At 50.0% G+C, this 27,284-nt stretch overlaps 2 protein-coding genes across 9 annotated transcripts in view; one reads left to right on the top strand and one right to left on the bottom strand.

Moving 5' to 3' along the window:
• Nucleotides 1-27,284, top strand: part of ITFG2 (integrin alpha FG-GAP repeat containing 2) — a 94,956-nt gene that overhangs the window by 12,570 nt on the left and 55,102 nt on the right. For 3 of the 7 annotated variants that reach the window (XM_065584413.1, XM_024109998.3, XM_065584417.1), the window contains 5 exons: nt 1,730-1,821; nt 3,315-3,432; nt 4,164-4,337; nt 4,496-4,639; nt 5,232-5,503. In XM_065584413.1, coding sequence (XP_065440485.1) covers nt 1,730-1,821; nt 3,315-3,432; nt 4,164-4,337; nt 4,496-4,639; nt 5,232-5,269 — 566 coding nt within the window. In that variant the 3' untranslated portion in view covers nt 5,270-5,503. Of the gene's footprint in view, nt 1-1,729; nt 1,822-3,314; nt 3,433-4,163; nt 4,338-4,495; nt 4,640-5,231; nt 5,504-9,999; nt 11,041-14,938; nt 15,080-18,442; nt 18,973-22,835; nt 24,287-27,284 lie in introns of those variants that run through there. The other 4 variants (XR_010598600.1, XM_008173405.4, XM_042841553.2 and 1 more) reach the window with 4 other exon arrangements.
• NRIP2 (nuclear receptor interacting protein 2) overlaps nt 9,243-27,284 on the bottom strand; it is a 32,336-nt gene continuing 14,294 nt past the window's right edge. Inside the window, exons 3-6 of one of the 2 annotated variants that reach the window (XM_005307842.4) lie at nt 19,634-19,716; nt 19,021-19,148; nt 17,772-17,824; nt 9,243-16,021 (exon numbers count right to left, since the gene is read on the bottom strand). In XM_005307842.4, the coding sequence (XP_005307899.1) occupies nt 15,929-16,021; nt 17,772-17,824; nt 19,021-19,148; nt 19,634-19,716 (357 nt within the window). In that variant the 3' untranslated portion in view covers nt 9,243-15,928. Of the gene's footprint in view, nt 17,825-19,020; nt 19,149-19,633; nt 19,717-27,284 lie in introns of both variants that reach the window. The other variant, XM_005307841.4, reaches the window with a different exon arrangement.

The following is a 27,284-nucleotide window of genomic DNA, read 5'->3' as shown; positions in this document are numbered from 1 at the left end:
GGCATGTTTTTGTACCATCCTTAATATTGGGATGTTCTGGTACCACTTTTTTGAAATGTGTTTGCGTAAGTACTCTGTGCTTAGCACTTTTTAGGGACGATTTTTGCAATATCAGCCCTGTTCTTGCCAGATTTTGTGAACTTGCAAGCAGGCAGTGCCTGACATTTGCTCACAGCCTGACTTTTGCTAACTTTGCTTTATATCAGCGAAGTTTGCCCACTTCTTTAGCTCAGGCCTCGTACCAGGCCTCTAATACAAGGGCTTATATTTTAGGCTCTTTTTCTACTACATTGGCATACTCCAAGTCCATTTGCACAGTAAGCTGAAATGCCATACAAATAATGCCATGTCTGAAAGCTTCTGGAAAAGAGCAGGGAGGCATGTTCCTTACACCCTTTGAGGTGGTTGGGATGCTGCCAAAAGCAGCAAGGTAAATGAAGTCTTGGCAGTGGATTGAGCATGGGCCTGGAAGCTAGGTTTTCCTGGTCATGTCCCCTGTGATAAAGAAGAGACAGGATTCAGGTGTGATAAATAGAAAGGGGAGGGGGTTCTGTATTGAAGCTTTTGGATACAGGCAGAATCCTGTGATTCTCACTGGCTCTTTAGCTCCCAGACTGGTGAACTGCCTAAAGTCACCGTGCAAGGTCTCCCTAAATCCTGGCCTAGCTCAGCAGTCATGGAAGAGACATGCTGACTATGCTATGGTCCTGAGTTCTAATCCTGACTTTGCTACTGACTTGTGTAGCTGTGGGCAACTCCCTTAACCTCCATCAGACTCAGTGTCCCTCTCTGTAAAATGGGGCTAGTGATACTTACTGACTCCACAGGGTGTTGTGAGGATTAATTAGTGTTTATTCCGTGCTTTGTCTCACAGACACACCTCCTCTGCGAGTCACAATCTCCTAGCAACATCCTTGTGCCAGCTACAACAATTGCTGACATGGGAGAGAAATGTTAGGAAAGTATCAAGTGTGTTTTAGCTTCTCTTAATGTAATTTGGCAGCTGGGAATATAAAGGAGAGGCAGCTCCACGTGATCAGCCAGCTCTCTGCAGACCCCAGCTAGAGCTCCCCAGATCCTCAGCGATCCATGAGTCACGTCTGGGGAACCTCTGGCATAAGCAGTGTCTGATTTGAGATGTTAGGGCTCATTGTGTGTCTGTATCTTATTCTGAGAAAGCATTTCCGTCCATTTCCCGGCTGTCTCAGAGTTCAATCCAATTAGCAGAGCTGTTGCCATTTTTCCTCTGAATCTCCAGCTACTGCTGACAAGCTAATGGGTCATCATCGTTTCCGGAGATGAGAGACAGCGCTGTGTGTGTCAACCATAGCCTGCACTACAGGGCTGCTTCTCCCTGGGAGTTTGCAGATGGAAGCCTCTGGATGGGGCCCAGCGCATTGCTGGGGGACACCACGGGCCCCAGTGATATTCTCACAGGGTCAGGCTCTGCTGCATGTCATAGGGATAGGGGATGTTGGCACCTCACCTTGCTTTGCTCTGAAGTCTGCACGGCTATAAACAGTAAGCCTGGAGTTCCTGAGGTGGCCTGGGCATGTTCAAACATCCTCCTCCCCAGGGCCAGAGCATGTTTGACTCAAATACTGAAAAGTACCCCTAGCAGCACAGCTGTGGGGGAGGGGCTTACGCCCTCCCCCACATCCCCCGCAGATCCAGGGTGCTGACTCCTTTGTGGTAAGATGTTGTCTAAGCGTCTCCTTCTTCCCTTCAGGAACATTGAAGCTCATGGAGGGGGCGGATAAGCTGCTGTGGTCCGTGCAGGTTGATCACCAGCTCTTTGCTCTGGAAAAATTGGATGTTACTGTGAGTATCAATGTGAACAGAGCAAAGACCAGCACTGGTAGAGGGCGACTAGGGGTGGAGACACTGAAATGCGTCTTTGCCACCTCCCGCACAGAAGAGAGAGCAGGGCATCCTGGGATTGTCCCATGTTCTCATAGAAAGCCCAAGAAAATAGAGCCTGTACCACAAACCCCACAGGCACTGAAGTCACTCAGCTAAGGAGCTGGGCTCTGACAGTATTACACTGTATAGTCTTTCCTCTTCCTTCCTTGCTGCCTGCCTTGTTCTCTGAGTTGAATGATTTTCCTCCCTGTTGTTAGGCAGAATAAGGAATGGGATGAAGAATAATATTATAATGCCAGTGTATCAATCAGTGGTGCAGTCTGCCGTGGATATTGTGTGCAATACTTTTCATCCCATCTCCAGAAGGAGGTGCAGAACTAGAGGGGGTTCAGAGAAAGGTGATGAGAGCAATCAAAGGCCTGAGAAAACTCTCCTATGAAGACAGATTTAAAAGATTGGGATTGTTACCTTGGCAGATAAGAGAGGAGATGCTGAAAGTATATAAAATAATGAATAGCCTAGAGAAGGTAGATCTGTTGTGTCTGTCTCATAACACACACATACGGGGACAGTCAATTAAATTAAAATGTGGGAAATTCCAAACTGAGAAAAGGAAACACTTTTTTCACAGCATGAGTAATTAGACTGTGGAACTCACGGGCAGATGAAGTTGTTCAAGCCAAGAACTTAACAGAATTCCAAAAGCAATTGGACATTTATGTGGCTCTCAAGAGCATCCAGAGTTATAATTAATGTTGCCACACATTTGGAAGGAATATTAAACCTTGTGCCTCAGGGCTTAAAGTGTTAGACACCAGAATGAGACCTATATGGGGCAGGTTACCTCCAGCGTTCTTGCACCTTCCTCTGCAGCACCTGGCTCTGGCTCTGGCCAGAGTCAGCACACTGGGCTAGATGGATCTTGGGTCTCATCCAGTATGGTAATTCCTATGTTCCTGTTCTCTGGAAACCCTCAAAAGCCTGACTCTCTCATCCTCCAAAGAGGGAGGGTCAGACTGAGAGCTTGTAGGTGAATAAGGCAGCTGGGAAGTGTTTGGGGCTCTTGTTGGGGAAGGAGTAGGAAGCAGTCACTAGGAGGGAGTCAGGATGCTTGTTAAGGATTGAGGTGGGAGAATGAGGGGTTGAGAGCACATGAGACGGGGGAGGAAGAGACTGACCCCATCTATAGTTTGTATTGTAGGGTAGACTGAACCTAAAGAGGCCACTGGCGCAGGGAGAGCCCACATGCCTTTTCCCTGAGAACAGATTATCTGTATCCCTTATCAGGAGATTATCCAGCTGTGTGCTGGGAAGCTGCATTGAACATAGGTTATATCAGAGGGTAGGAATGGATGCTGCTTGCTGTGGGCTGCTGGGATTCCTGTGTATCTCTCTGGATGCCTGTGCTAATCAAAGCTCCTCCCACTCCCCCACCTGTCCGACTCTGGCAGGGCAATGGGCATGAAGAGGTGATTGCCTGCGCCTGGGATGGCCAGACGTACATTATCGACCACAATCGGACTGTGGCCAGATTCCAAGTGGACGAGAACGTCAGCGCGTTCTGTGCTGGTGAGTGGCCTGCCTGGTGCCTACATCTGAGATACACAGCCCTGGCCGTGAACTGAGCTGCTGACTGCGCTCTATGAAATATGTCACTGCTGCGCCGAGAGAGGCGGAAGCCCCTTGATTCTGTATCCTGCCCTGCTGTGTGGGTGACTGTGTAGGAAGCCCAGCTGATCTCTTCATATTGCTGCAGGGAAGAGGCCTGGTGAGAGGGAAGGATGCTAGGAGACCCAGCCCTGATGAAGCACAGGTTTCCTGCTGCCTTGTGCCACTTTTACCTCCTGCTGACCCCCCGTGGATGCTGTGTCCCCTGCAGTCAGCTGGTGATACCCTGTCCCATCAGAGTTTTTTCACTGGTTTTCTCTGTTCCCCCCTAAAGGCACATTTGCCCACAGCTGGATTGCTTGGGCACGCACTGCATAGACAGCCTCCTCCTGCCACCATGTGACTAAGGGTCCATCAGGGAAATTCTGCACACCAAAGTCCATGTCTCTCAGTAAAGTGCAGCTCAGCTCACCCATGTACTAGCTGGTAGCCAGAGACTTTCTGCTCCATCTTAGATCAGCAGCACAGTTGGGCACAGAGGGGAGAGTTAGGCTACTCCATTGTGTTTGCCTTACCCCACCCTGTGCCTTCTGATCTCCCATGGCCTCCCCCTTACTTGTCTTCCCAAGTTACCTCTTCATTTCCTCTGCTCTTCACTAACTGCTGGTGGCTCCCTCCCTGGCTTTCCTCAGGCCTCTATGCATGCAAAGGAGGCCACAACAGCCCCTGCCTGGTTTACGTCAGTTTCAACCAGAAGATCTACATCTACTGGGATGTGCAGCTGGAGAGAATGGAATCCACCAACCTGCTGAAGATACTAGAGATCAACCCAGAATACAGGGACCTTCTGCAGCAGCTGGGCGTGGGTGAGCATTGCACAGTCTGCAGATATGCAGTGAGAAGGGGGATGGGATAATGGGAGGATCTGTTCGTGGTGGTGATAGCTGGGGCTCCTAGGTACCTTACTGGGGCTAAAACACTTCTCACTGGTGGTAATACCGCTCTTTCTCTGCCTCACTCATAGATGGAGATGATGTCTCGGCTGTCAAAGATCTGATTCACAAGACCCTGTACTTCCCAGAAAAGCAGCCACAGAACAGCCCTTGCCAACATCGGGGCCCTGCTGGAGCAGACTCCTCCAGTCACCCCACCGTTGCCCAAGACTCGTGTACGTAATAGCACCTCTGCTCACAGTAGTGACCTTTCTTTAGATGTTGGCTGCAGTCAGGCATTCATGTTGCACCAAGCTCAGTGTGTATCTGGGATCAATGAGATCCTTCCCTCCTCGTCAGTCTAGGCTTCCAGCGAGCTAGCAGCCGCAGACAAGGCACTGTGTTAGAATTAGCCTTCAGGTCAGGGGTGAGGTAAGGTGAGCGCTCGGGTGTTGGTTTTATCATTGAGGGATGGCGAGTTCATTGCTCCTTTAGTTGAAGCAATGAGGGTCCAGTTCCTTCTGTTCTCTGGGGTGCCACCATTAGTATTAAACTCTTAGCAGCCATGTTCTCTGCTGGTCAAAGAGTTGTGCTTGTGAAGGAGAAACAGAGAGCAGCAAACTTCAGTCTAGTCTTGGTACGTTATTTGTGCGGTACCTGTGGAGCTGATCCCCTGAGTTCCTAGCAGCATAGGAATGGGGGATTAGCTTGTGGTAGAGAGGGCTTTTTGGTTGTTGGGGTTTTTTATCACATGTCCACATGCATGAATCACTAAACAGGCCTGCAGCATTACCCCCGCTTCAGTTCTGACACTCCCCTTGATCCTAGGCCTCCTCTCACAGCAGCAGCTTTCTTTCGAGGTGTGATCTCACACACAGCGGTGACTTGTTTCCCATGGTACTAATAACAGAAGAAAACTAGGCAGCTCCAGAAACAGCGCTGGCGAAAGGAACCCAAACTGCTCTTGGTAGGAATGCAATCAGGTGAAAGTTGAACCCTCATTCTGGTCGCTCACATAAAGACTGTGGGCCAAACTCATCCCTGGGATGACTTTATACAGAGCAGTCAAGAACTGGACAATAAATTGAATCCATTCTAAACGTTGTTCTGTGATGATGACCGGCCTTGCAGCCAGTAGTGCCACTGTGCCTCCCAGCCTTGCACCTCTGTGACAGCTGCAGTAGTGCTACTCTGCCTTCCACCACTGGACACCTGGAACAGCTAGAAAGAGCATCTTTTGCTTTCCAACCCTGCTCGTGTATAATAGCTAAGAGGAGCAGGCACTCCACTTTCTGCCACTGCAAAGCTTGGGGGCATGCCACTCCAGGTCCAGCACTGCACAGGGGGGAAAGGTGGCACTGCACCTTCTGCAGGTCTGCTCTGCTCTGCTCTCTCCAGCCCTTGAACATCTCTGACTACTGTGCCTCCTTCAGTCCAGCGCCAATCTCAACTCATTAAGAGGAGACCAGCAGGCAAACCTGCTGCTCTGCATCCGTTATCATCTCTCATCCATGTGATGTTTTATTTAACATGCATAATGGATGGAGCTTTCCTCCCACGCCCCACCACAGAGAGATTTGGATCTGACTCCGAGCAAATATAATTAATTCAATGATCGCCCCTTAGCAAATGATAACATGTAAGGATCCCACAAGCTGTTGGGCTCCTGCTGCGCCATGTTCTGAAAAACACCCTTGAGCACCTCAGCAGGGAGACTGAATTCCCCACTCCTTTCAGGAGAGTGGAAGTACCTGCCTGCCAGGGGTGAAGGCCTAGGGTTGGACAGATTCGGGTGGGGGGTGCGGTGTGGCGCATCTGATTATTAGACAATAAACCTTGTCTCCTGTGAGTATTTTCTGTCCATAGATCTCAGTGTTTTAGAAAGGAAGGTTCTCCCCATTTCTCAGATATGGAAATTGAGGCAGAGAGAGGTAAAGTCCCCTGTCCCAGGCCACACCAAGGAGTCGGTGACAGAGCTGGGAACAGAAGTAGGTTTTCCTAATTCCCAAATCCTGTGCCTTCTGCACCAGACTTTGCTACATGGCTACAGAGAAAGAAGGTTTTCTCTCCCCCATGTAACCAGCACAGGGGACGGCATTATGGGCATAATTTTCAAAAGTGCTTAAGGCCCAGAAATCGGTGGGGGTTATGTCCCTGAATACCTTGTAAGGGTATTGCGGTCTGTGGAAAGGGAAGGTTTGGGGTTTTGAGGCACTCTCCTGCACAAACTGAAACCAGGGCTGTAGGACTTAGACCAGTTGATTCTTCCCAAGAGATGATTCTATGGGAAGCATCTAGTAAGGGGATGAAGCTGTGGGGATTGTTATCCAATTGCTTGTCTTCACTAGAACATGTCCTAGAACACAGTACTGAGCAGGACTTTGCAGATGCTGTAAACAGGGACCGGCCAGGCTTCACACCGTGCCAGCTGATGATGGCATAGTGGTAACCACTCCTCAGGGCTGTGTGTTTAACTTTGTCAGTTTCTAATGGATACAAGTTCCAATAAGGTTATAAAACATGCCATAGTTTAGCACCCTCATGCTACCTCCAGGTTCCAAGCCAGTTACGGTCTCCAGCCCCACCACAGTCGGGCCTTGCAGAAGACTCAATGATCTTTGTTTCAGACACAGCCAAAACTCAGCACTCCCAGCCTGGCTTCTGAGGCTGGGCATTGAACAGTAGTACAATTCCATCTCTGTATAAGTGGGGTGGAGAAAGCTCCTGCCAGAGATGTTGGTCTGATCTAGGGTTGACAACTTTCTAATTACACAAATCCAAACACCCTTGCTCTGCCCCTTCAAAGCCCTGCCCCTACGAGCCCCCGCCCTGCTCACTCCATCCCCCCTCCCTCCGTTGCTCACTCTCCCCCATCCGCACTCACTTTCATTGGGCTGGGGCTGAGGGGTTTGGAGTGTGGGAGGGGGCTCTTGGCTGAGTCTGGGGTAGGGGGTTGGAATGCAGGTGGGGGTGCAGGGTGCAGGCTCTGGGAGGGAGTTTGGGTGCACGAGGGGGCTCTGGGCTGGGGTAGGGGGTTGGGTGCAGGAGGGGGGTGCAAGGTGCAGGCTCCAGCCAGGAGGCGCTTATCTCTGGCAGCTCCTGGTCGGCGGGGCTAAGGCAGGCTCCGTGTCTGCCCTGGCCCTGCGCCACTCTCAGAAGCGGCTGGCATGTCCCTGCAGCCCCAAGGGGGAGGGAACTGCCTGTCATCCCCTCCCCCCCCAGGGCCACAGGGACGTGCCAGCCACTTTTGGGAGTGGCGCAGAGCCAGGGAAGGCAGGGAGTCTGCTTTAACCCGGCTGCACCACTGGACTTTCAGCACCTAAAATCTCCCAGTTTGGCTTCAGTAGCCTCCAGAAGATAGGGCGTGATTCCGGGAGACTCCCGTCGAAACTGGAAGGGTTGGCAACCCTAGTCTGATCCCAGGGAACATTCACCCAAGTCCCTGGAGTGAAATAAAGTGACAAAAATAGTTACATTCCCCACAGGAACCCAGAGTAGCTCTGAAGGAGCCTGTGCTGTTACAGAGGGGGAGGAAGGTTCTGCTGCATGTATCAGATATTTTCGCCCTAGCTGTGCCTATGTGGTTTCAATTTGTTGTATTTTCGAACGAGTGAAAGTGGCACCGAGAGAGGCTCCAATGGAGCTGGGCTCTGCTAAGCCGATTTTCTATACAGGCTTCCTCAGAGCACCTCTGCCAATGCACCTCTGTCCTGACTTGCGGCACCCCCTGCTATTTCACTCCAGCGTATGAAATGCCAATCCTATAGGACTCCGATGATTTTGTTATGTGGGCACATAGCCGCTTGTGCCAGAAATGAGCCCCCTCTCCCCATTTGGCATGCAATTCCACACAAATATATACATACTCCCAGTCCCACACATGCTCTTGTGCAAGGCCATCCTTACCCATACACAAACTGCGCAGCTGCATAGGGCACCAGGAAATTTGGGGCACCAAATTGCCCCATATTTCCTGGTGCCCTACGCAGCTGTGTGCTGCTCCAGCGGCCAGCCCAATCCTCCGGCCGGCTGAGCTGGCCAGGAAAGCTACCCTCACTCCCACCCCGCACCCACTCCACCCCTTCCCCATAGCCCCCGCCCCTGCTCTGCCCCCACCCTGCCCCCACTCCACCCCTTCCCCTGAGCTATGTCCCGGGGGACTGCAGCAGGGGTCAGGCGCACCCTGCACTCACCGGGCGGAAGGAAGTGGAGCAACCTGGCCCCAACCCGCTCTGCTCTGCTGGCTTGTGCTGGGGGGCAGTTTTCCCACAAGCCTTCTCCTGCTCCTGCCCCCCCACAGACCTTGGGTGCAGCCCCCCCACCGAGGCTTGGGCATCACAATGTCTAGGGCATCACAATGTGTAGGGCATCACAATGTCTAGGGATGCCCTGCTCTTGTGCACATGGCTGTAACACTTCTTTTGTGTGGGTGCTTTCACACACACACACACACACACACACACACACACACAATAGAGCAGTCATGAAAAGACTGTTCTACACAGATATAGCCCTGTTTCTGCATGGCCGCAGCTTGGTGCCTCTTATCAAGCTCTGGTCCCTGCGTATCCCACTTTGGTTGGCAGGAGTTGCTAGCAGCAACATGTCCCAGCTCTGATTACATCTCATTCTCCCGATGGGGCCCCAGGCACCAAAGGGTTCCCACAGCCTGCTACCAGGAACTCTCCATCTGCCAACACCAGGGCCAGGCTGGCAGAGCTTCCAACTACGGAGCCCAGGCTGTGGCAGGGTGGTCAGCGGGCTCTTGTAAAGCATTCCCAGCGGCCTGACTGCAGAGCAGCTGTTTGCAGAGCCGGGTCAATAACAACAGAGAATGACTTGGTTCTGGCTGCCCACTTGAAGCAGAAATCTTTATTAACAACACAGGAGACAAGGGAGCACAAATGACTGCATTGATACCGTGGATGCAGCATGTTCATACAAAACAAGACCCTGCCACGCAGGTCAAACTGTTGCCAAGGAAGAGAGCCAAGTGTAGCTGCTGTGGGACAGGAAACTGAGTAAGGCAGAGAGGGGCTCATGCAGAGATATGACCCTTTGATGGGGACCTGCTTCCAACCAGACTGGGCAACATGTACCCAAATGAAATCTGAACAAGGGCAAGTGCGAGCCAATCAGCATGACGCTCTGACCTGTAACCCCCTCTCCCACTGATGAGCTTGGTAGAGAGGTCACATGGGTACAAGCACTTGAGGACCTGCTGCTGAGGACTGCGTTGTCCGAAAGACAGGGAGGGCCTCATTTACAAACACAGCGCTCTAAAGCTGGTGGTCTACTTCTTAAGCAAAAAAAGTTTTCACCCCAAAATGGCCCCAATCTAAAATTTTCATGCAAAATTGTCTATTTCACAGTTTATCTGTTTTCCATTTCTTTTGATGTTTTTATCAGTTTTTTCCCCTTTTACCCTCTCTCCTTGTCTTTTCGGTCATTTTCAACAATCAATCCCCCCCCCAAAAAAAAAAGGGGGGGAAGAGAGATACAGGGGGGAGAAGGAAAAACTTAAAAACTGATGAACAAAAATATCAGAATTTTTTGGGGGGTGAAATTGTTTTTCCATTTTTTCAACCAACTCTAGATTGTTCCTAGCACTCAACGCCAGTGGACGCTCCTGTTTACTCCCTTCTTTCTCCTGCTCCCATTACGGGCGCAGGAGGATGGGCGAGGATAAGAACACCTTGCACGAAACAGGAGCATTGTATCCTGCTGAGAGGACCAGAGCAGTCTTTATATTGCCTTCGTGCCAAGTGACGCCTTCCCCCTCTTCATGTCCCAACCCAGCAATCAATGGTGGCAGCCCCACATGAGTCTAACTGCCATAACTGCCATTAAAGTGTGGCTCTACAATGAAAAGTGACTGACCATGGCCCCTTCTTCCCAGGGTACGTTCGAGTCATGTTTGCTGCTCGTAGCGCTTTTTGGCCCCTGTTCACCCTGCAGAGCCAGCACAGCTGAGAGAGGGAGCTGGATTCTATTCCTGCCTTGCTAAGTTATGATCAGTTACAGCTGTGCAAATCCACTGATGGCACTAGGGCAGAATCTTTATCACAAGTGATGACAGAGGAGAAAGAACAAGCCAAGCTTGACTCAGATCCCAGGGCAGTTTGCAGGGCTGGCACTTAGGCCCAGATCCCTGAAGGAATATAGGCTCCTAACTTACACTGAAACCAACAGAAGTTAGGATCTGGACCTTACCGACCCCAGTGGAGGGTGCTCAGTTTACAAACAAAAAGATTTTTTTTTCCTGAGAGATGATCAACATGGATGCCCATGATGCTGCCTTTAACAGTGTTCAGAGTCCAATTGCCCTTTAATACTTCTAGATGCTTCCCAGCTGAGCACCATCGAGGCTGCAAGTCTGTGCATACAGCTGAGAGTTCCCTAGCTCCTTGAGCAACAGGGGGTTAAACAGCACCCCCTGTGGTACACATGTGCAGAACCAAACGTCTGGCATTTAGAGATGCTGTAGCTCAGTGGTCTCCAAACTTTTTTGATCGCGCACCCCTATCAGTAAAAAAATTTTGAGCATGCACCCCCTGCCGTGTCGGCTCTACCATTTTTGCCAAAGCAAAACAAAAAAAGCCGCTTGGACTCCCGCCCAAACTGACGAAGCAAATTTTTTTAAAAAAGCGCTCCTGCCCCGCACCCCCAAGGATCCTCTTGCGCACCCCTGAATGATGGCTGGGATCATAGAGTTTAAGGCTGGAAGGGACCACTAGATCATCTAGTCAATAGGTGGACCGTGGGCCAAGTCCAGACTGCCAGGTGCTTTTGAACAGACCCCAAAATCTTTTTATTATTATTTATTATTATTTTCTCTGGAGTCTGGACCTTGACTATGCTTTGACCAAGAAATTTGGAGCTAGACAAAAAATAATTGCTGAGTCTAGTCTGACCTGCTCACAGGCCACCAGCACCACCCAGCACCCGCACACTAAACCCATCAACTGAAATGAGACCAAAATATTATAGCCCACAGGAGACTAGACTATAATGTGCCACAGGCAGAGAAAAGAAGGGACCAAATGCACCAGTGCCCAAGCCTCCTGCAATGGCAGGGAAATGAGTAAGTGAGATATACCCAGATAATCTTGGCAAGCAACCTGCACCCACACGCTGCAGAGGAAGGCAAATCCCCCTGTTCCCCCCAAGCTACCTGCCAATCTGACCTGGGGGGATCGGTTAGATCCTGAGCATGTGAGCAAGACCCAGCCAGCCCAGCCCCTGAGAGAGAGAATGCTCGGTGCCATCTCAGAGCCCCTGGCCCACCCTGCCCAGTGTCCCAGCTCCAGCTATGGCCATCCCTGATGTTTCAGAGGACAGAGATAAAAAACCTCCCAGAATACATTGGGGGGGCGGGGAGATCCCTTCCTGACCCCTTTAAGTGGTTGGCTGAAGCCCTGAAGCCCGAGCTTTAGGAACACAGGACATAAATCAGAAGTGAGCCCCAGGGCTGCTTAGCTGTGCCCCCCCCCCATCACAAGCACCCCCACCATACAATCACACTCATAAATTCATCCAGCTCTCTCTTGAAACTAATGCATTTGTTTCCCCCCCACAACTCCAATTGGGAGGCTGTTCCAGAACCTCACCCCTCAGATGGGTAGAAACCTTCTTCTCATTTCCAGCCAGAATTTGTTCATGGCCAGTTTATATCCATTTGTTCTTGTGCTAGCATTGTCCTTTAGCTTAAATAGCTCTTCACTCTCCCTGGTAGTTACCCCCTTAATGTATTTATAGTTCATAGTAAAATCCTGCTTCAAATATTAATTCTTGATCTGTTTTCCTGTCCAGTGACAGAGGTTTTTAGTCTTTGGTGCCTTTCAGGAAAACAGGGATGACTAAGCACTGGCAATGGCTCTAGGAGAAAAAACATTTGTAAATGTACTTGGGCCTTTTCCAGAGTTAAACTAGTATTAAGCCATCATCAGCATTGCCAACCCTAAGGAGTCAAACATCATGCTTCAGGCCCCTGAAAATTATGGGATTGGCTTAAAAATCATGAGATTTTACAATTAATCTATTTGGGCTTCTTTGTCACTTGGTTTTTAGACTTTAGTTTTTGAGTTACTGCACCATGAAACTGACTTTTTTAAAAAAAAATCAAGCTGAGGTTCTCATGTCATCAAATGACTCCAGGAGCTGGGGCTTTAAGAAGAACACCAACCATGCAAAACGTATGATGAAATAGTGAAAGTTGGCAACGCTGCCTCATTTGATGCTGTCATGGGAGGGTGGAGCCCAGCAGGGGAGAAGGGCAGAGGTTCCATTTCTGATGCAAAGGAAAGGAGGCATTGAGAGCTCGGGTCACATCATGATTCAGTTCCCAATGAAGGTGGGGAGCCAAGAAAGTGGCAGAAGGGATCCCAACCCATTGCATTCAGGCCTGCAGCTCTCACTGCTTGTATTGCTGCTGCCCTTTATGAGTTGGGGCTGGGTCAGGGTTTGGCAATCCAGACAGTGCTGGGGGGAAATGCTGCAGTAGTTATCTACAAAAGGGTCCACAATGTTCAGGGAGAAGGTAAATGCCAGAGGGCAGAGTACTGAGTAACCTGGAGGAAGTACCAGACATTCGACTGATACAGTTGGGAGGAGAGTGGAAGAGCACATCTGCGGCCATGGAGCTGATTACAAATTGGGGATTAGAGTTCCCCACCACTGATGTAGGAATCAAGCAGAATCACCCTCAACACAATTGACACGGAGATTGCATGCAAGCACGTGAACATGTATGATTCCTAAGGGAGGAGGAGAGGAGAGAGCAGAAAGGCAAAGGCACAAAATCAGGGAATACTAGCAAAGGAAACAAGAAACCGTCATTATAATATTTATGTGGGAAGCAAGAGGACGACAGAAAAGGGCAGGTCTGCTACTTACCGATGGCGGGGGGAGAACAAACAAACAAAGGCAGCAGCTGACATGGTTCATTATGGAGAGGAAGAGATTACAGACTAGCCAAATAACCTAAATGTATTCACAGTCATAGGGCCTGGTGAAATTCACCCCACCAAGCAATTGGAATTAGCAGAAGTTTCCGAACCTTTGATGATTGTATTTGAGAACTGAAGAAATGTGAAGCCTGTGGAAGGGTAGAGAAGGCACAAAGGATGCTCTGAAGGAGAGCAAAGGAGGGGGATTCCCAGGGCTTATAGATGAGTAAATTTAACTGCAATATTTGGCATATTGCTCCAACAGCTAATAGAGCAGCCAACTACTGAGCACCTACACAAAAATAAGTGATAAATAATAGGCAAAGTAAATTTGTCAAAGAAAAATGATGCCAATTTACCATCGGAACCAATCCTTCTCCCATTAAAATCAGTGCAAATCTTCCCATTGACTTCAGTCTGAGCTAGAGAGGGCTCTTAGGTTTTGTTCGTTTGTTTGATGAAATAAACTTAATGGATAAAGGAAATGCAGTGGACATAATAGCTATTGCTTTCAACAGGTTATTTGATACATTTCCACAAGCCATCCTTTGAGTGAAACTCAAGAATTATGGACTAGATGAGTTGCTACAGGATGGGATATAAAAATGAATAACATTTAACAAATTGTATTCATTCAAGAGTCAATGTCAAATTTGAAGGAGGTTCCAATCCCAGTCAATATTGTCATTAAAGACTGCACAAACAATACAGATCCAGGAGGGACTGCAGAGGGATAGGATCATAATACAGGACAATCATGACACATATGAGACGAGGCCTTTAAATTATTGGTATTATTCAGGAAAGATATGTAGAGTGCTTCACATAGGAAGGAATCATCAGATGCACAATTGCAAAACAATGAACAAGGCAGCCATGCTACAGAAAAAGAGCTGCAGGATATAATGGGTGATGAACTGAATAAGAATCAATGGTCCAACACTGCTATTAAGAGGGGCATGTGCCATTCTGAGTCGCATTGACAGGAGTATTATATATAAAATTAGCAGGGTAATTATTCCACTCTTCTTAGCACTGGTTAAGCCTCAGAGTCCTGCATCCAGTTTAGGGCAATCCTTTTACCAAAAAAAAAGACAGATAAACCGGAGAGCTCAAATGAGCACAGGAGAAATAATAAAATGTTTCACAAGTGAGACCCACAAAGAGACCCAATTAGGTCCAGGAAGAAGATGGCAGAGCGGGGACGTCGGAACCATCTACAAGTGGATGAAGAGATGTTATGAAGAGGGCTGGCATCAGTTATTCTCATTAGTCGCTGAGGAGAAAAGATGTAACTGGGCACAAATTGTAGAATAGAAAATTTTAGTCAAAGATTAGAAACAAAAATTAACCAATACACCCATTTGGGAATGGCGCAAGCTGCCCAGAATGGTGGCGGTGTGTCTGTCCCTTGAGACTACATACTCATCTATCAGCGATGCTTTTAGGGTAATGAAATCAGGCCTGCCTGTATGAAGAAGAAATGACTAAGTGACCCACCAGAGGTCCTGTCCATCCCAGATGAGTTTGTAACTCTGTGACCTGAGCCGATACTGGGAATGAGTCGGGTTCTTTGCTTTCATGCAGGAGACGTAGTCAATAGGGTGTGGAAGTCCAATGGTTGAAGTTGATGGTGTCTCTGTGTTGAATTGCCAGGGACCAGGAGGAGAGCTGATGGCAGGTGTAGGCCTGGAGTTCATGTGGTATCTAAGTTGAATCCCTGGAGCTCAGAGTGAAGAAGCAGAGTTGATGGGTGTGTAAATCTGGTGACGGGAGCTCATGGCTGGCAGGGGTGTCAGCCCAGTTACTACGATTAACAGGGGGAGAGACTAGCACTTGAGCTCATACAATACAGAGTCTAGTAGCTAAGGCTGGCTGGCCAGGCCTGGCGCCTATGTATGCTCAACGCTCCCAGGGTGTTTCAGCTCAGCATTTCCTAGAAGTCTTCCTGCTTTGAATGAAAACTCTCAAAATGCAGTGACTGCAATTTAAGCTGCTTCCAGTAAAATCCTTCCAGTCTGCTCTGAGCCAGTGCAGGGTAATGAAATCCAGCTCTCCAGAGGACAGGGAGGATTGGCCACAGGGCCCTTCCCATGCAGCATGGGAAAGAGGGGCCCCTCCTGTCCAGGTAGATCTGCAGCCAAAAGGGAAGGGAAACTTTTAAAACAATCTTCAGAGGCTTTAGAAGAAGCCACCATCTCTCTGCAGGCAGAACCCCTGGAGACTGCTCGCAGTGACACTTCCTATGTTATCAATACATGGCAGTGTAAAAAGAAGTCACTAAAAGGGCAGAAGCAGAGACCAGAGAGAGAACGGGGACACAGAGAGAAATGAGAACAAATATCCACTCAGCACATGGGGACAAGCAGGAGGGTCCATTGCAGGGAGGAAGAACTCTCCATACAAGAGGCCAGCTTGCATCAACAGCGGGACAGCACCTGGCTCCCGTTTACCTCCTCACTCCCCCATGGAAGCCTCAGCGCAGGACTCAGCAAGGGCCAGGTGTGTCAGCCCCAGCTGCAGCTTTCCCTGGTAAGCCATAGAGTCTCCTCCCTGTGGACATGGGGAGCCGGCCCATCACTGCCCATGCTCGTCAGAGGCATGTAAGAAAGGCAGCTCTTCACTCAGGGCTTTCAGCCGCAGGACTCCTTCCTCCAAGTCGATGCAGCACTAATGGGAGCAGACGAGAACTGGTTATCCATAGTACGTATCAGTCACAAGGCATCAGCAGAGTACGTGGGCTGTATGGTGTTATTACCACAGAGAAGCAGGAGCCCATCTAATAATCAACACCCCCTTCTTCCCTCCCTCTCGCCAAGCCAGATTTTGGAGAGCACCCTCCCATCAAATTCACAGCTGCTCTTCCTAAAGAAGCTCCCTACCCTCGGCCTTCTTTTCCTTCCATCCCCCAACACACCTGCACCTCTTCTTCTGAATACACCTCCATTGCTCCTTCCCATCCCTCACCCTCGCTCCCTCCCGCTCCCCAGCAAGGCCCTGCTCAGGTGACCATCTCTCACCTTGTTCAGCACAGCCGCCTTATTCACACATTGCATACATGGCCCTTCTTAGGGAGGCCAAGGACATCATGCCCCCCTCCATCACTTTCCATTGGTTTTGAATCCAACTCCAACCTGGCCACCTAGCTTCCAAATCATCCTCTGCTCTTAGCCCCCTGCCTTCATTCCCTCTACTCCACCACAGGGTTCCTCTCTCATCTTATGGCCACCGGGTTACACTGACAGTTTTACCTCTGTCTACCCCACCCTGTGCACCTGGTTCTGTCTCTTCCCCTCCCTCCAGTTCACGGAGCCATTCAGCTCTCAGCCTAACACCATCCCACACATTGAGTGACACTCAGTGCCCTTCCCCATTGCTTTCCCTTCCCCCATTGCGCCCTGCTTCCATCCTCCACTTTCCCACTCACTTTCTACACTCCCATTCCTGCCTCTTCCTAGCGCCATCTTCTCCCCCCATTGGAATGGTCACCCCCATTTACCTGCCTCCTCTATCTTTGCTGCCTCCTCCTTGCCAATCTACAAGGCCTTCTCAGGCCTTAGCATGGTTATCATTTGGGCTTCTTTCTGCTTCCCCTCACTCCTGGCTTCTCCTTCTGTAGTTCTCTCTGTTCTGCTTGCAGGACAGGGGCTCTCCCAGCCCAGAAAGCATTCCTTCTCCTATGGAGCATTTCTCTGATGTTTTCAGTAAGGAAGGCTGTGTATGTAGGTGTTTAATGGTTCATGCTGGAGAGAGTCGCCAGCAAATCGAGACAGGGGGCTTTCTTTTCAAGCTGTGTTAGGATCTAAATCACAGGCTGCGATTCTGGGTCATTTAGTGATCAGCATCCACCAGAAGGGAACGGCAGGCATAGATGCTCTCTGCTCCTGGGTTCTGGGCCCTACTCTGGGGGAAGGCAAAACCCTTGAGAGAGATTTCCCAGCTGAGTCCCCCTCCACAGAACAATTCCAAGTCTAAGCACTCCGTGCATGGATAGGCCCATCCTCCTGCATGATGGAGACTGGAAGGGATTCTTCAAGCTCCAGAAAAGATGCTCTCAGGAAGGGGTTACTTTTGAGAGATGAAATCTCTTCCCACCATGTCCCCTAGCAGAGCGTTTCCCCGGCTCCCAGGAAAGAGACATCAGGAGAGGGAGAAACTGTAGATCCCTGCCATGGGGCTGCACAGGGCTCTAGCCACTACCTGATCCAATAAGGTTTTAAAATGACAGGAAAGGGGTTCAATACTCATGCCAGCTAAGAGCATGCTGCAGTCAGAGATCAGGAAGCAGGGTGGCCAACACCCTGGCAAGTTTGGCCATCAGTATCGCATGCTTCCTGCAGCCCCAGCTTGGGGTCTCATTGAGACGTGCCACCACACCTACATTATGTTCAGATGCGATGAGAGGAAACCCATTCCTTACCTTGAGAGACAGCAGAGTCTGGAGGCCGAAACAGAACTCCAGCATTTCATCATCTGGGGAAACAGAGAGGAAGTGGGTCAGGCTCAGGCATAGGTGTTTTCTGACAGTCTCCCTTACGCAGCACCTGAGTGACTGCCTTATACCCATGGCTGGAACTTGCTATAAGTTATCAAACCTCTGGCACGTATGGGGTCAGCATGCTAGGCACAGCAGAGTGTGGCCACTCCATCTTCCCAGACGCCTGAACGTCATCCTTTCCACAGCTGCAGCCTGCAGGGGTTAAGTGCCACTCTACCTGTCTATGCTCCTATAGACAACCAGCCATCAGAGAGGCCAGAGGAGCAGTCCGACTCTCCCGCGCAGAGAAGAGACAGAACCAAGGGTGAGGAGAACCAGAGAGGAGAAGGGGACGAGAATAAAGTGAGCTGGGGTCAGGAGAGGGAGAGAAACCAGAAAAGATGGAGGAATGGGAGGAATGGCAGGAGTACAGTGAGGAGGGCAAGAGACAACAGAGGAGCATGAAGAGGAAGGGCACTGGGAGTAAATCAGCAGGCTGAGGAGAACGGGACAGAGAGAGGCAATGGGAGAAATCAGGGATGGATGAGAAGACAAATAAAATGGGGGAGAAGGGACAGAAAGAAGAATCAATCTCTTATTTTTGTTGTATGCAGAGATTCACATGCCTGGAAAAAATGCAACCTCCCTGCCACCCCCTCCAATGCCTATTAAATGGACTTCATTCCCCACGGCCCCTCCCAACAAGATTCTGCCTCTGGACACTGGCGGGGACTCCCAGACTGCTCTACAATACATTTCTGCAGCCGAGGACAATGATACAGAGACATCCATGGACCCTAGGAGGAACAGATCTCCAGACACATTCCATCCAGTTGGAGGCAGTAACACACGTGCTCTCTTTCAGTCTCCCCTGCCCCCTGGGAATTGTACATGGAGCAGGATAAACTAATCAGTCTGGGCATTTTTAGGAGACAAAGCAAAATGGCCCACAATGGGGCTGCATCATCTCCACTGCCCTTCAGCCAGTGCCCCCATTTGCCAGCATCTCCTTGTGGAGGGGGACACAGCAAGATCAAAGCCTCTGCATTGTACACGGGACTGTGCCTTGGCCCAGCCCCATGGGCCATGTCACCTTCCCCTCCACCCCTGCTCCTAGATGATCCATTTAGGTGTGCTCGGCAAGGAAGGAAGAAGAGATCTGGGAAGGGGGAGGAAGCTCTGCTGGGCTCACCCACGACCAGCGCTGAGCACACCACCGTCTCCTGGCCAAGCTGCACCTCCACACACTCCACCTGGCCAATGACACTAGGGACAGGAAGGGAAAGATCCCCATTGCCAGCATCGGACACTTCCTCCAGCCTGTGAGACACAACGGATGTTACTGCCTGAAATGAGCATGGGCAAAAGAACAATAGGTGCTCCAACTATTTAGGGGCACTTCACAGTCTCTTTGGAACTGGCTTGCAAAAGAGAGGGGATCTCACTCATATAATGGGGATGTCAGGAGCCAGATTCTCCAGGGGTAACCCACAGGCACTATGGGGCTGGGTTCCCCTGAGCAGGTGCAAAGCATCAGCTGGTCATCTTGGGATATGCAGTCTCCACAGCCAAATTGTTACCCCTCTGCCAATGCCCCTCAGTCCTGTCCTGCAGCCCCCCCATTATTCCAGCCCTGGGCTCCCCACACCCTAAGCAGTCGGGTGTGAATGCAGGAGTTCCCGATGTGAATGGGAGTTGGGGTATGAGTGCAAGTGGTAATTTCAGATTCAGAGTGAGCACAGTTTTTAATGCCCAATTCCTTGTTTTCTATCCTACCCCCAATCTCTTCTGCCCCAGGCTCTTACCCCAGCCGTTTCAGACAGCTCATGGAGATGAGGTTTTGCTGGCAGCCAGTATTAACAGCAGCTCTCAATACCTGACCTTGGCACTAGAAGAAACATAAAGGCAGGTTAATACAGGCTTAAACTGACACAAACCCTACACAGAACCCCTGGCAATAGTGTGAAAATCCCTAAAAACTAGTGACAAAAGGACATCAGAAGATTTGGGGTTCAGATGAGCATCCACAAGTTGGGGTGCTCTTGGGAACCCATGGAGGCCCCAGCAAGACTCTGTGAACCCCGCCCCACCAGCATCTTCCTCTATTTGACTTCTTACAGCCAGGACCAGTAACCTGCCACCCCTCTCCCCTTCTGGCATCTTTAGGGAAGGATGATGGGTCTGCTTCCATCTCATTATAGCATCATCCCTTGTTTCACTCTCCCTTCTGCCTACCCATTGAGCCCCCAGCCACATTGTCTTGCATTCTCCTGCCACAAACTGTACTCTTGTTTGCTATCCCCCTGGAGCAGATTCTCTCTTTTCCCTCCAGCTCTAGTTCCTGTGAGTACCAGGACAGGGTCAAGGGGAAGAGACGGACTGCCCTGCCCCGGAACCACTGCAGCATTCAGGAATTAGAAGGGGACAGACTCCTTTCCTGTTTTACCTCCTCTCCCCTCTGCACTCAGCCGGGGAGCAGTCACCATTTACCTCCTGCTCACTCCTCCCCACAGCCCTTTGTGGCATTGCTTTCTAACGTTGAGGCAGTAGCAGTTCTCAGTACTTGGGAGGGGACTGTAAAACCCAGGGCTGCCAGGAGCTGTGTGGATTGACACTGGAATCAATAGGGAACATGATCAGAGAAAGATGGGACAGAATCACAGAACATAGTGAAGGAAAAGATGTATTAGCTCCATCCAGTCTATCCATCTTGCCCCCAGCCAGTGCAGGCCTGTATCCAAGGCCTTGTCCAGGACTCATTTTAAATGAGCCAAGTGATGAAATTTCCCCCTTTCCCTTAGGAAGTCTTCCCTTAGGAAGACTCTTCTATAGACCAACACATCTTGCTGTCATGAAAATTTCCCATATATTTCGCCTGCATGTTAATTTTCTTCATTTCACTGTGTGAGCTAGTGCTGTGGGCAGGGCCGGCTCTACCTTTTTTGCCGCCCCAACTGGCGAAGCAAAGGAAAAAAAAAAAGCGGCCGCAGCAGTGCCGCCGAAGAAGAAGAAATGAAAAAGCTGCCACCGAACTGCCGCCGAAGAAGAAAAAAAAGAAAAGAAAAATCGGAGTGCTGCCCCTTCAGATTTGCTGCCCCAGGCACCTGCTTCCTTAGCTGGTGCCTAGAGCCGGCCCTGGCTGTGGGCCAGCTGGAGACAACAGCAATCCTCCCAGAGCTCCCCTTAGGGTGGGGACAGCTCTGTACTATCTCCAGTGCAGCATTGCCCAGTCTAACCCTGAGTACAACACTGGTAGAGATCTACTGTTCATTAGAATCTGTGCCACAGGAGCTAATGGAGAGAAAAGGGTTAATGAAAGGGAGTGTTCATTATTTCCCGATTTCTAAAGATCAGAGGGGTAGCCGTGTTAGTCTGTATCCACAAAAACAATGAGGAGTCTGGTGGCACCTTAAAGACTAACAGATTTATTTGAGCATAAGCTTTCGTGGGTAAAAACCCCACTTCTTCAGATGCATAAAAAGTGGGTTTTTACCCACGAAAGCTTATGTCCAAATAAATCTGTTAGTCTTTAAGGGACCACCAGACTCCAGATTTCTAAACCAACTCTTTCCAAGCTTGTTATAGAGACTAATCCTCCCGGAGGGCTAACTCCAATATGAGATTTCATTTTGAAAACAAATGGTCAGTGAGTTGTCAGAGCGAGAGAGGAGAAAATAGTGAGGCTGTGAGGGAAAAATACAAGCATCTAAAATGGGGTAATAAAATAAACAGCAGTCAGTACCTCAGAGACTTAAAAGTATTAGTGATGGACTCAAAACAATGTGTGCACAGAGAAGACCAGAACTACTGAAACTGGAACCCTCCAACCTATCTTGATGAATAGCTCCCCTTCTAAACATCCAGGTATGTTTGAAGTAAATCAGTCCAGGGAGTTTCAGTTACAAAGGCTTAAATCTGGCACGTTCTCCACTATAATCTCCAGTTACAATAATAAACACACGCAGTCCTTACATAGCACTTTTCACTTCAGGATGACTTACAAATATTAGCTAATTAATCATAACACTCAGCACTTCATAAATATTAACTATTCCTCACAACGCCCCAGTGAGGCAGATAGATTAAGTGACTGGACCCAGGTCATAGAGGGTGTCAGTGCCAAGATAGATCTCAGGGGCTCCTGACTCCCAGCATGATGCTTATCCCGTTTACACATGCCTTGTGCTAAGCAGTCATTTGGCTGCTAGTCAGGAAAACACTGGTGTCCTGCGAGGGAATGGGTTTGGAAGGTGCTGAATGGAGAACATAAAGCTCTATAGCCCAAGCCCAGCAGCAACATGCCTGGAATGTAAAACAAGGCAGAGAAACCAGCCCCAGAAGCGGCCCAAAGCACCAAGTCTAGCAACCAGTGCTTTCAGTACACGCTAGCACAGAAGTATCCCTCTTATCCCAGCTCCTGTGCAAATGAGCAGCCCTATCTCATGCTGCCGAGCAGCCAGGCCTGTTCTCTCCTTGTGATGAATTTCATGCATGAAAGGATTGAGAGACCCAGCCAAGCTGCTGCCTATTCAGAGCACAGAGCCACTCAGCTGTACTCCATTCATGCTCACCTCCTGCCTCTTTGTACACAATGGACATGGGTACATGGAGTAGGATGTTAAAACCTCACAGAATGAAGCTAAAAGCCCTCCTGCAGGCTGACATGGCTGCTTCCCTAGAAGCTACTGCTGACAGTTAGTTCACACAGGTCCCAGACCTTCCAACCCACTGAGGTTAAGCATCAGAATGGGCTGTAGCTTGTGCCCGGTAGAGGAGCCCACTCTCCAATTTGCTCATTCCATCTCCCACAGCCCCCCTCAGGTCATGGCAATATCTGCCTATGGCAAAAACTAGTGCCCTAAACTTAAGGCAGCTGGAAAGAGGACAACACTGAAATGGGAAGAGCCAACCATCTGTCCCTGCTGTGAACACTCACAGAACTGGACTGTACCCAAAAGGCCAAGTTCTGACCCCACCACATCTAAATTTCTCTCTTTTTGCCTTTAGAACACTGAAAAGCTGTCTCAGCCACAGAATGCTCACTGAATGGGGTGTACATGAAACACTGACACCCCCTCCCCCTCCCAGGATGGGGGGGGGGAACCTTATGTTAAGGAAGGAAATGGGATAAAGCATGAGGTGAAAAAGTGTGTTCTAAAGGCATCTGCCTTCACATATATTATACCAAACTGTGGCACAGGGGAGATGGTGCTGAATCCTGCCTCCTGACTGGCTAGTAGGATGCACAATGCTATCCTTATGATGTGTCATGTATACTACAATAAAGACCAATGACTGTGAAGATTGCAACAGGCTGGCAGCATTTGGCTGAAACATTCCATCCCATTAATAGGTGTTGATGTTGCTGGGAAAGGGTTAAATGGGTTCTGCTGATTAACTGAGGCAGATAGCTCATTTCTCCATCCAGATAAAAGGGAAATGGGAGTGGCTTTCTAGGAACAGAGGATCTAGGGTGTGGGCTGAGCCATCCTGAAAGAGGAACCCTAGGAGCAGCCAAGCCTCTGAAAGAGGCTTGAGCTGCACTTTATGTAATGTTATGATTATTGCTTTATTAATAAAACCAAACTCCAGGAAGGAGTGAGCTTTTGCCATTACCCACGGTATGGGTTTTGTTTTAGAGCATGGTGGAAAGGCAGTTGCTTAGAAAGTTAACTATTCACTAATGTCCACCAGATCAGTGATGTTTCTAAGGACTGGACTGTTTCCTAACTGTCTCATGAACTCATTATAAGCCAGAGGATAATTCCTGCCCTAGAGGAACCCCTAATGATAACACAGTCTGGGTGAAAGAGCAGGTGATGACTACGAGCAGACCTGGGTTTTGAGCCCTTCCTCATAGTTATTTATGTAAGGGGACTGTTGCCCCCTTACTAACATTCAGTGGGGGTGTTTGGGTTGCTAGCTCCCAGCACTGAAAGGGGAAGGGTCGATGGCACATCAGGAGCCTGAGACTGACAGTCCCCAGGAACAATGGGGAGAGGCCAATGCTCCAGATCAGCCTGATTGACAGGGCGGGCAGGCTAATCAGGGAGTCAGGAGACCAGGGGGGTCCCGTCCTCCATGTGAATTGGAATGGCCTGGGTCAGACAGAGTGGGGCCGAACTAAGGAGAGAGCAGGGGCCCGAGCGAAGCTGCTGGGAGCAGAGCTGCAGCCCCAAAGCCAGAGCACAGCCCAGAGAGAGCAGAGCTGCCCTGGGAGCAGAGCTGCAGCAACCAGAGCCAGAGAAGCCAGACAAGCAGCCAGGAAGCAGGTCAGAGCTGGGAGCAGAGTCACAGAAGCAGCCTGCAGAGCCGACCTGTCCTGGGGGCAGAACTGCAGCAACCAGAGCCAGAGAGGCCAGAAAAGCAGCCCAGGGAGCTGAAGGCAGAGCAGCAGCAGCTGTGCTGAGGCCGAGTGGAGCTGGGGCCGGGGCTGGAGCCGTCCGGAGCTGGGTGCGGTGAGCAGCTGGGGAGAGGAGGGGAACCCTGGGCAGTGGGCCCAGCACAGGGAGACGCCTCAGCCAAGAGGCTCTGCAGGCCAGACTTGGAGGGGGATCGTAACCCTGTCAGGGCGGGGGCGACACTGGGAAAAAGGGTCCTGCCACCTAGAGCCTGAGAGCGTGTGGCCACCGCCAGAGCAAGTGTCCAACCCACAGCGTCTCTGCAGCACAGCCAGGGCCAGAGAAGGAGCCTGGGACCTACAAGGAGCAGACTGTGAACTGCCCTGATGTTCCAGAGACACTGTGATGTTCCCTGCCACAGAGCAGGGTGATGTGTTTTCCTTTAATCTTTCCCATTTTTCCTGATTCTTTTTTAAAATTAATTGTTAATTAAACAACTTGTATTTGCTTTACATTGTATGAAATGATCAGTGGGTCAGGGAAGTGCCCAGTGCAGAGAGAGCACCCCGGAGTGGGGACACCCTAGCCCCTGTCCTGGGTGACCACAGCAGGGTTGGGGGTCGAGCCCCCCAGGAATCCTGGGCCCAGCCTTGTCGGGGTTTACAAGGACTCTGCCAGACAGGAGAGTGGAAGGGGAGCCCTCAAGGGCAGGGAGGCCTCTGGGTAAAGGAAGTGGGAGCGAGGAATCAGATCCTTTCGCTAGCCCACTTCACCGGGGTAGTGCAGAAGCCAGGAAAGTTCCCCACAATAGCGGGACCATTCCCCTGCTTACGTTTAGAACACCTGGTCAAAAAGAGACTCTGGCGGCTCCAGTCAGCACTGTTGACCGGGCCATTAAAAGTCCAGTTGACACAGGCTGGCAGGCTCCCTACCTGGCTCCATGCAGCTCCCGGGAAGCAGCGGGCATGTCCTTACGGCTCCTAGGCAAACGGACGGCCATGGGGGCTCCGTAGGCTGCCCTGCCCTGAGCGCTAGCTCCGCAGCACCCATTGACCGGGAACTGCAGCCAATGGAAGCTGCGGGTGTGGCGCCTGCCGGCAGAGGCAATGCACAAAGCCCCCTGGCCCCTCCACCTAGGAGCTGGAGGGACATGCCAGTCATTTGTGGGAGCCACCTGAGGTGAGTGCCGCCTGGAGCCTGCATCCCAATCCCCTGCCCCAGCCTTGAGCCCCCTCCTGCACCCCAAACCCCTCATCCCCAGCCCCACCCCAGTGTCCGCACCCCCAGCCGGAGCCCTCACCCCTCCCAACTCCCTGCCCCAGCCTGGTGAAAATGAGTGAGTGAGGGTGGGGGACAGCGAGCGATGGAGGGAGAGGGGATGGAGTGAGTGGGGGTGGGGGCCTCAGAGAAGGGGCAGGGAGCAGGGCAAGGGTGTTCGGTTTTCTGTGATTACAAAGTTGGCAACCCTATTCAGAATTACTACAAAACTTTAAATCTGCAGCTATCAGATGCCATTATTATTTATTCAGTGTTTATTAACCAAATTTCCAGGAGGGGAGGGACTTTTTAAGAATCAATCATTTACAAACAGCTATTTTTGCAGAAATCATGTCAGTTTCAAAGCCAGCCAGTGGCTTCCATCAACTGAGCTCTGTCTTGTGGCTGCATCACAAGCTCAGCATAGAGGAAAAACAGCCTCACACTGTGGGCTCCTTCAGTGTCCGTTTCCAAATGAACAATACACAAGCCCCGGTACAAAAATAACATCTTGCTTTTGGTGTGCAGATGTCAGTCACATGACTGACTTTCCAAAATGCTTTGCAAAAACTGCAGCTGGCAAACGGTGTGATGAAAAAGGGGCACTTTGCTATAGAACTGTATGAAGAACTCGCATAAATCAAATAAACAGAAGCCACAATGACTCTGCAGCAGAAACTATGTGGATTGGACGCTGTCTGTGATCTCGGGAACCAACCAAGGCCCTAAAAGCAATTCAGTTGCCTTAGAGTGAAAATAATGGTAGACTGAGGATCCTCACATACTAATTACCATTGACTAGCTGCAGTCAGCTTTATTTCCAAGTATATGCCAAGTACTGCAGCCTAGTGACATTATGGGGACACACGTCACCACCACATAATATTCTGTTTCCTTGCTCGGGTCTAACCTATAAAGAGCAGCTCTGAGCTGAAGAATGAGTTTCTCACAGACAGAATTTCTTAAGAACAAAATCACAGCTGGCAATAAGTATTTTTCCCAGACGTTACTACTTACACAGAACCTGCAGCCTTCTGGTGACTCCCTCTAAAGCTACAACAACTGTTTCCATGCACATGTTTTTATCCCTGAAGTGAATTAGAAAAGTTGCAGGACCAAAGGAAACGTGTACATTTCCTCTTGAGGAGTTCCTATCTTAAGGTGGGAACACCAGAAAACTCTATGAATAATACTTGACTACCAGTAAGCAGAACAAAACAGGCCTGACTACAACAGTCTTCAGCACTTCAGAGTCATTGATGTGCAGGGGTTACAGATTCTCTGGGGTTTTCATGGAAATTCAGACTGCCCCTCACAGGATGGCCTGGCCCTTAAAGGACTCAGCCTCATCTGTACCTTATCAGATGCCTTCCCCAAGGTGTTGGGCTTTAAGGCAGATACAAGGGAGTTGAGAGGGGAAAGGAGACCTGCAAGGAAGGGGTGCCTATGCCCAGGGTTAGGGATAGGGTTTTGGAAAAGCACTGTTGAGCCCAACAAGTCGCTGAAGAAACTGTGGAGCTGGGACAGACTCCATTTAAACCAAAGTGATGTTTGAACTGAGATGCTGTTTTAATAATCCAGACCCCAAGAAAGGGTGTTATTTAACTTGCATGAACGCCTGGGTGCAGTCCTTGGGAAGCCCAAGAAGGGAAACTGAGGCAATGGCAGGGTCTGACGCCAAGGTTGGTAAAAGACCCCATTACGTGTTGCTATGGCTGGATTTCCCTTCCTGACACCTGTCCAGCATAAGATCAAAAAAATTCCTCTATCATTCTCTATGGAAATACACAGACTCTATGACGTTAAAATAATCAAACCCCTTTATTCACCAAATTGAGGCCTTGACTAACTTGGGGCT

This window comes from Chrysemys picta, chromosome 1 (genome assembly GCF_011386835.1).
Source record: "Chrysemys picta bellii isolate R12L10 chromosome 1, ASM1138683v2, whole genome shotgun sequence".
NCBI classification, from domain to species: domain Eukaryota; kingdom Metazoa; phylum Chordata; order Testudines; family Emydidae; genus Chrysemys; species Chrysemys picta.
This window is presented reverse-complemented; position numbering and strand designations above follow the sequence as displayed.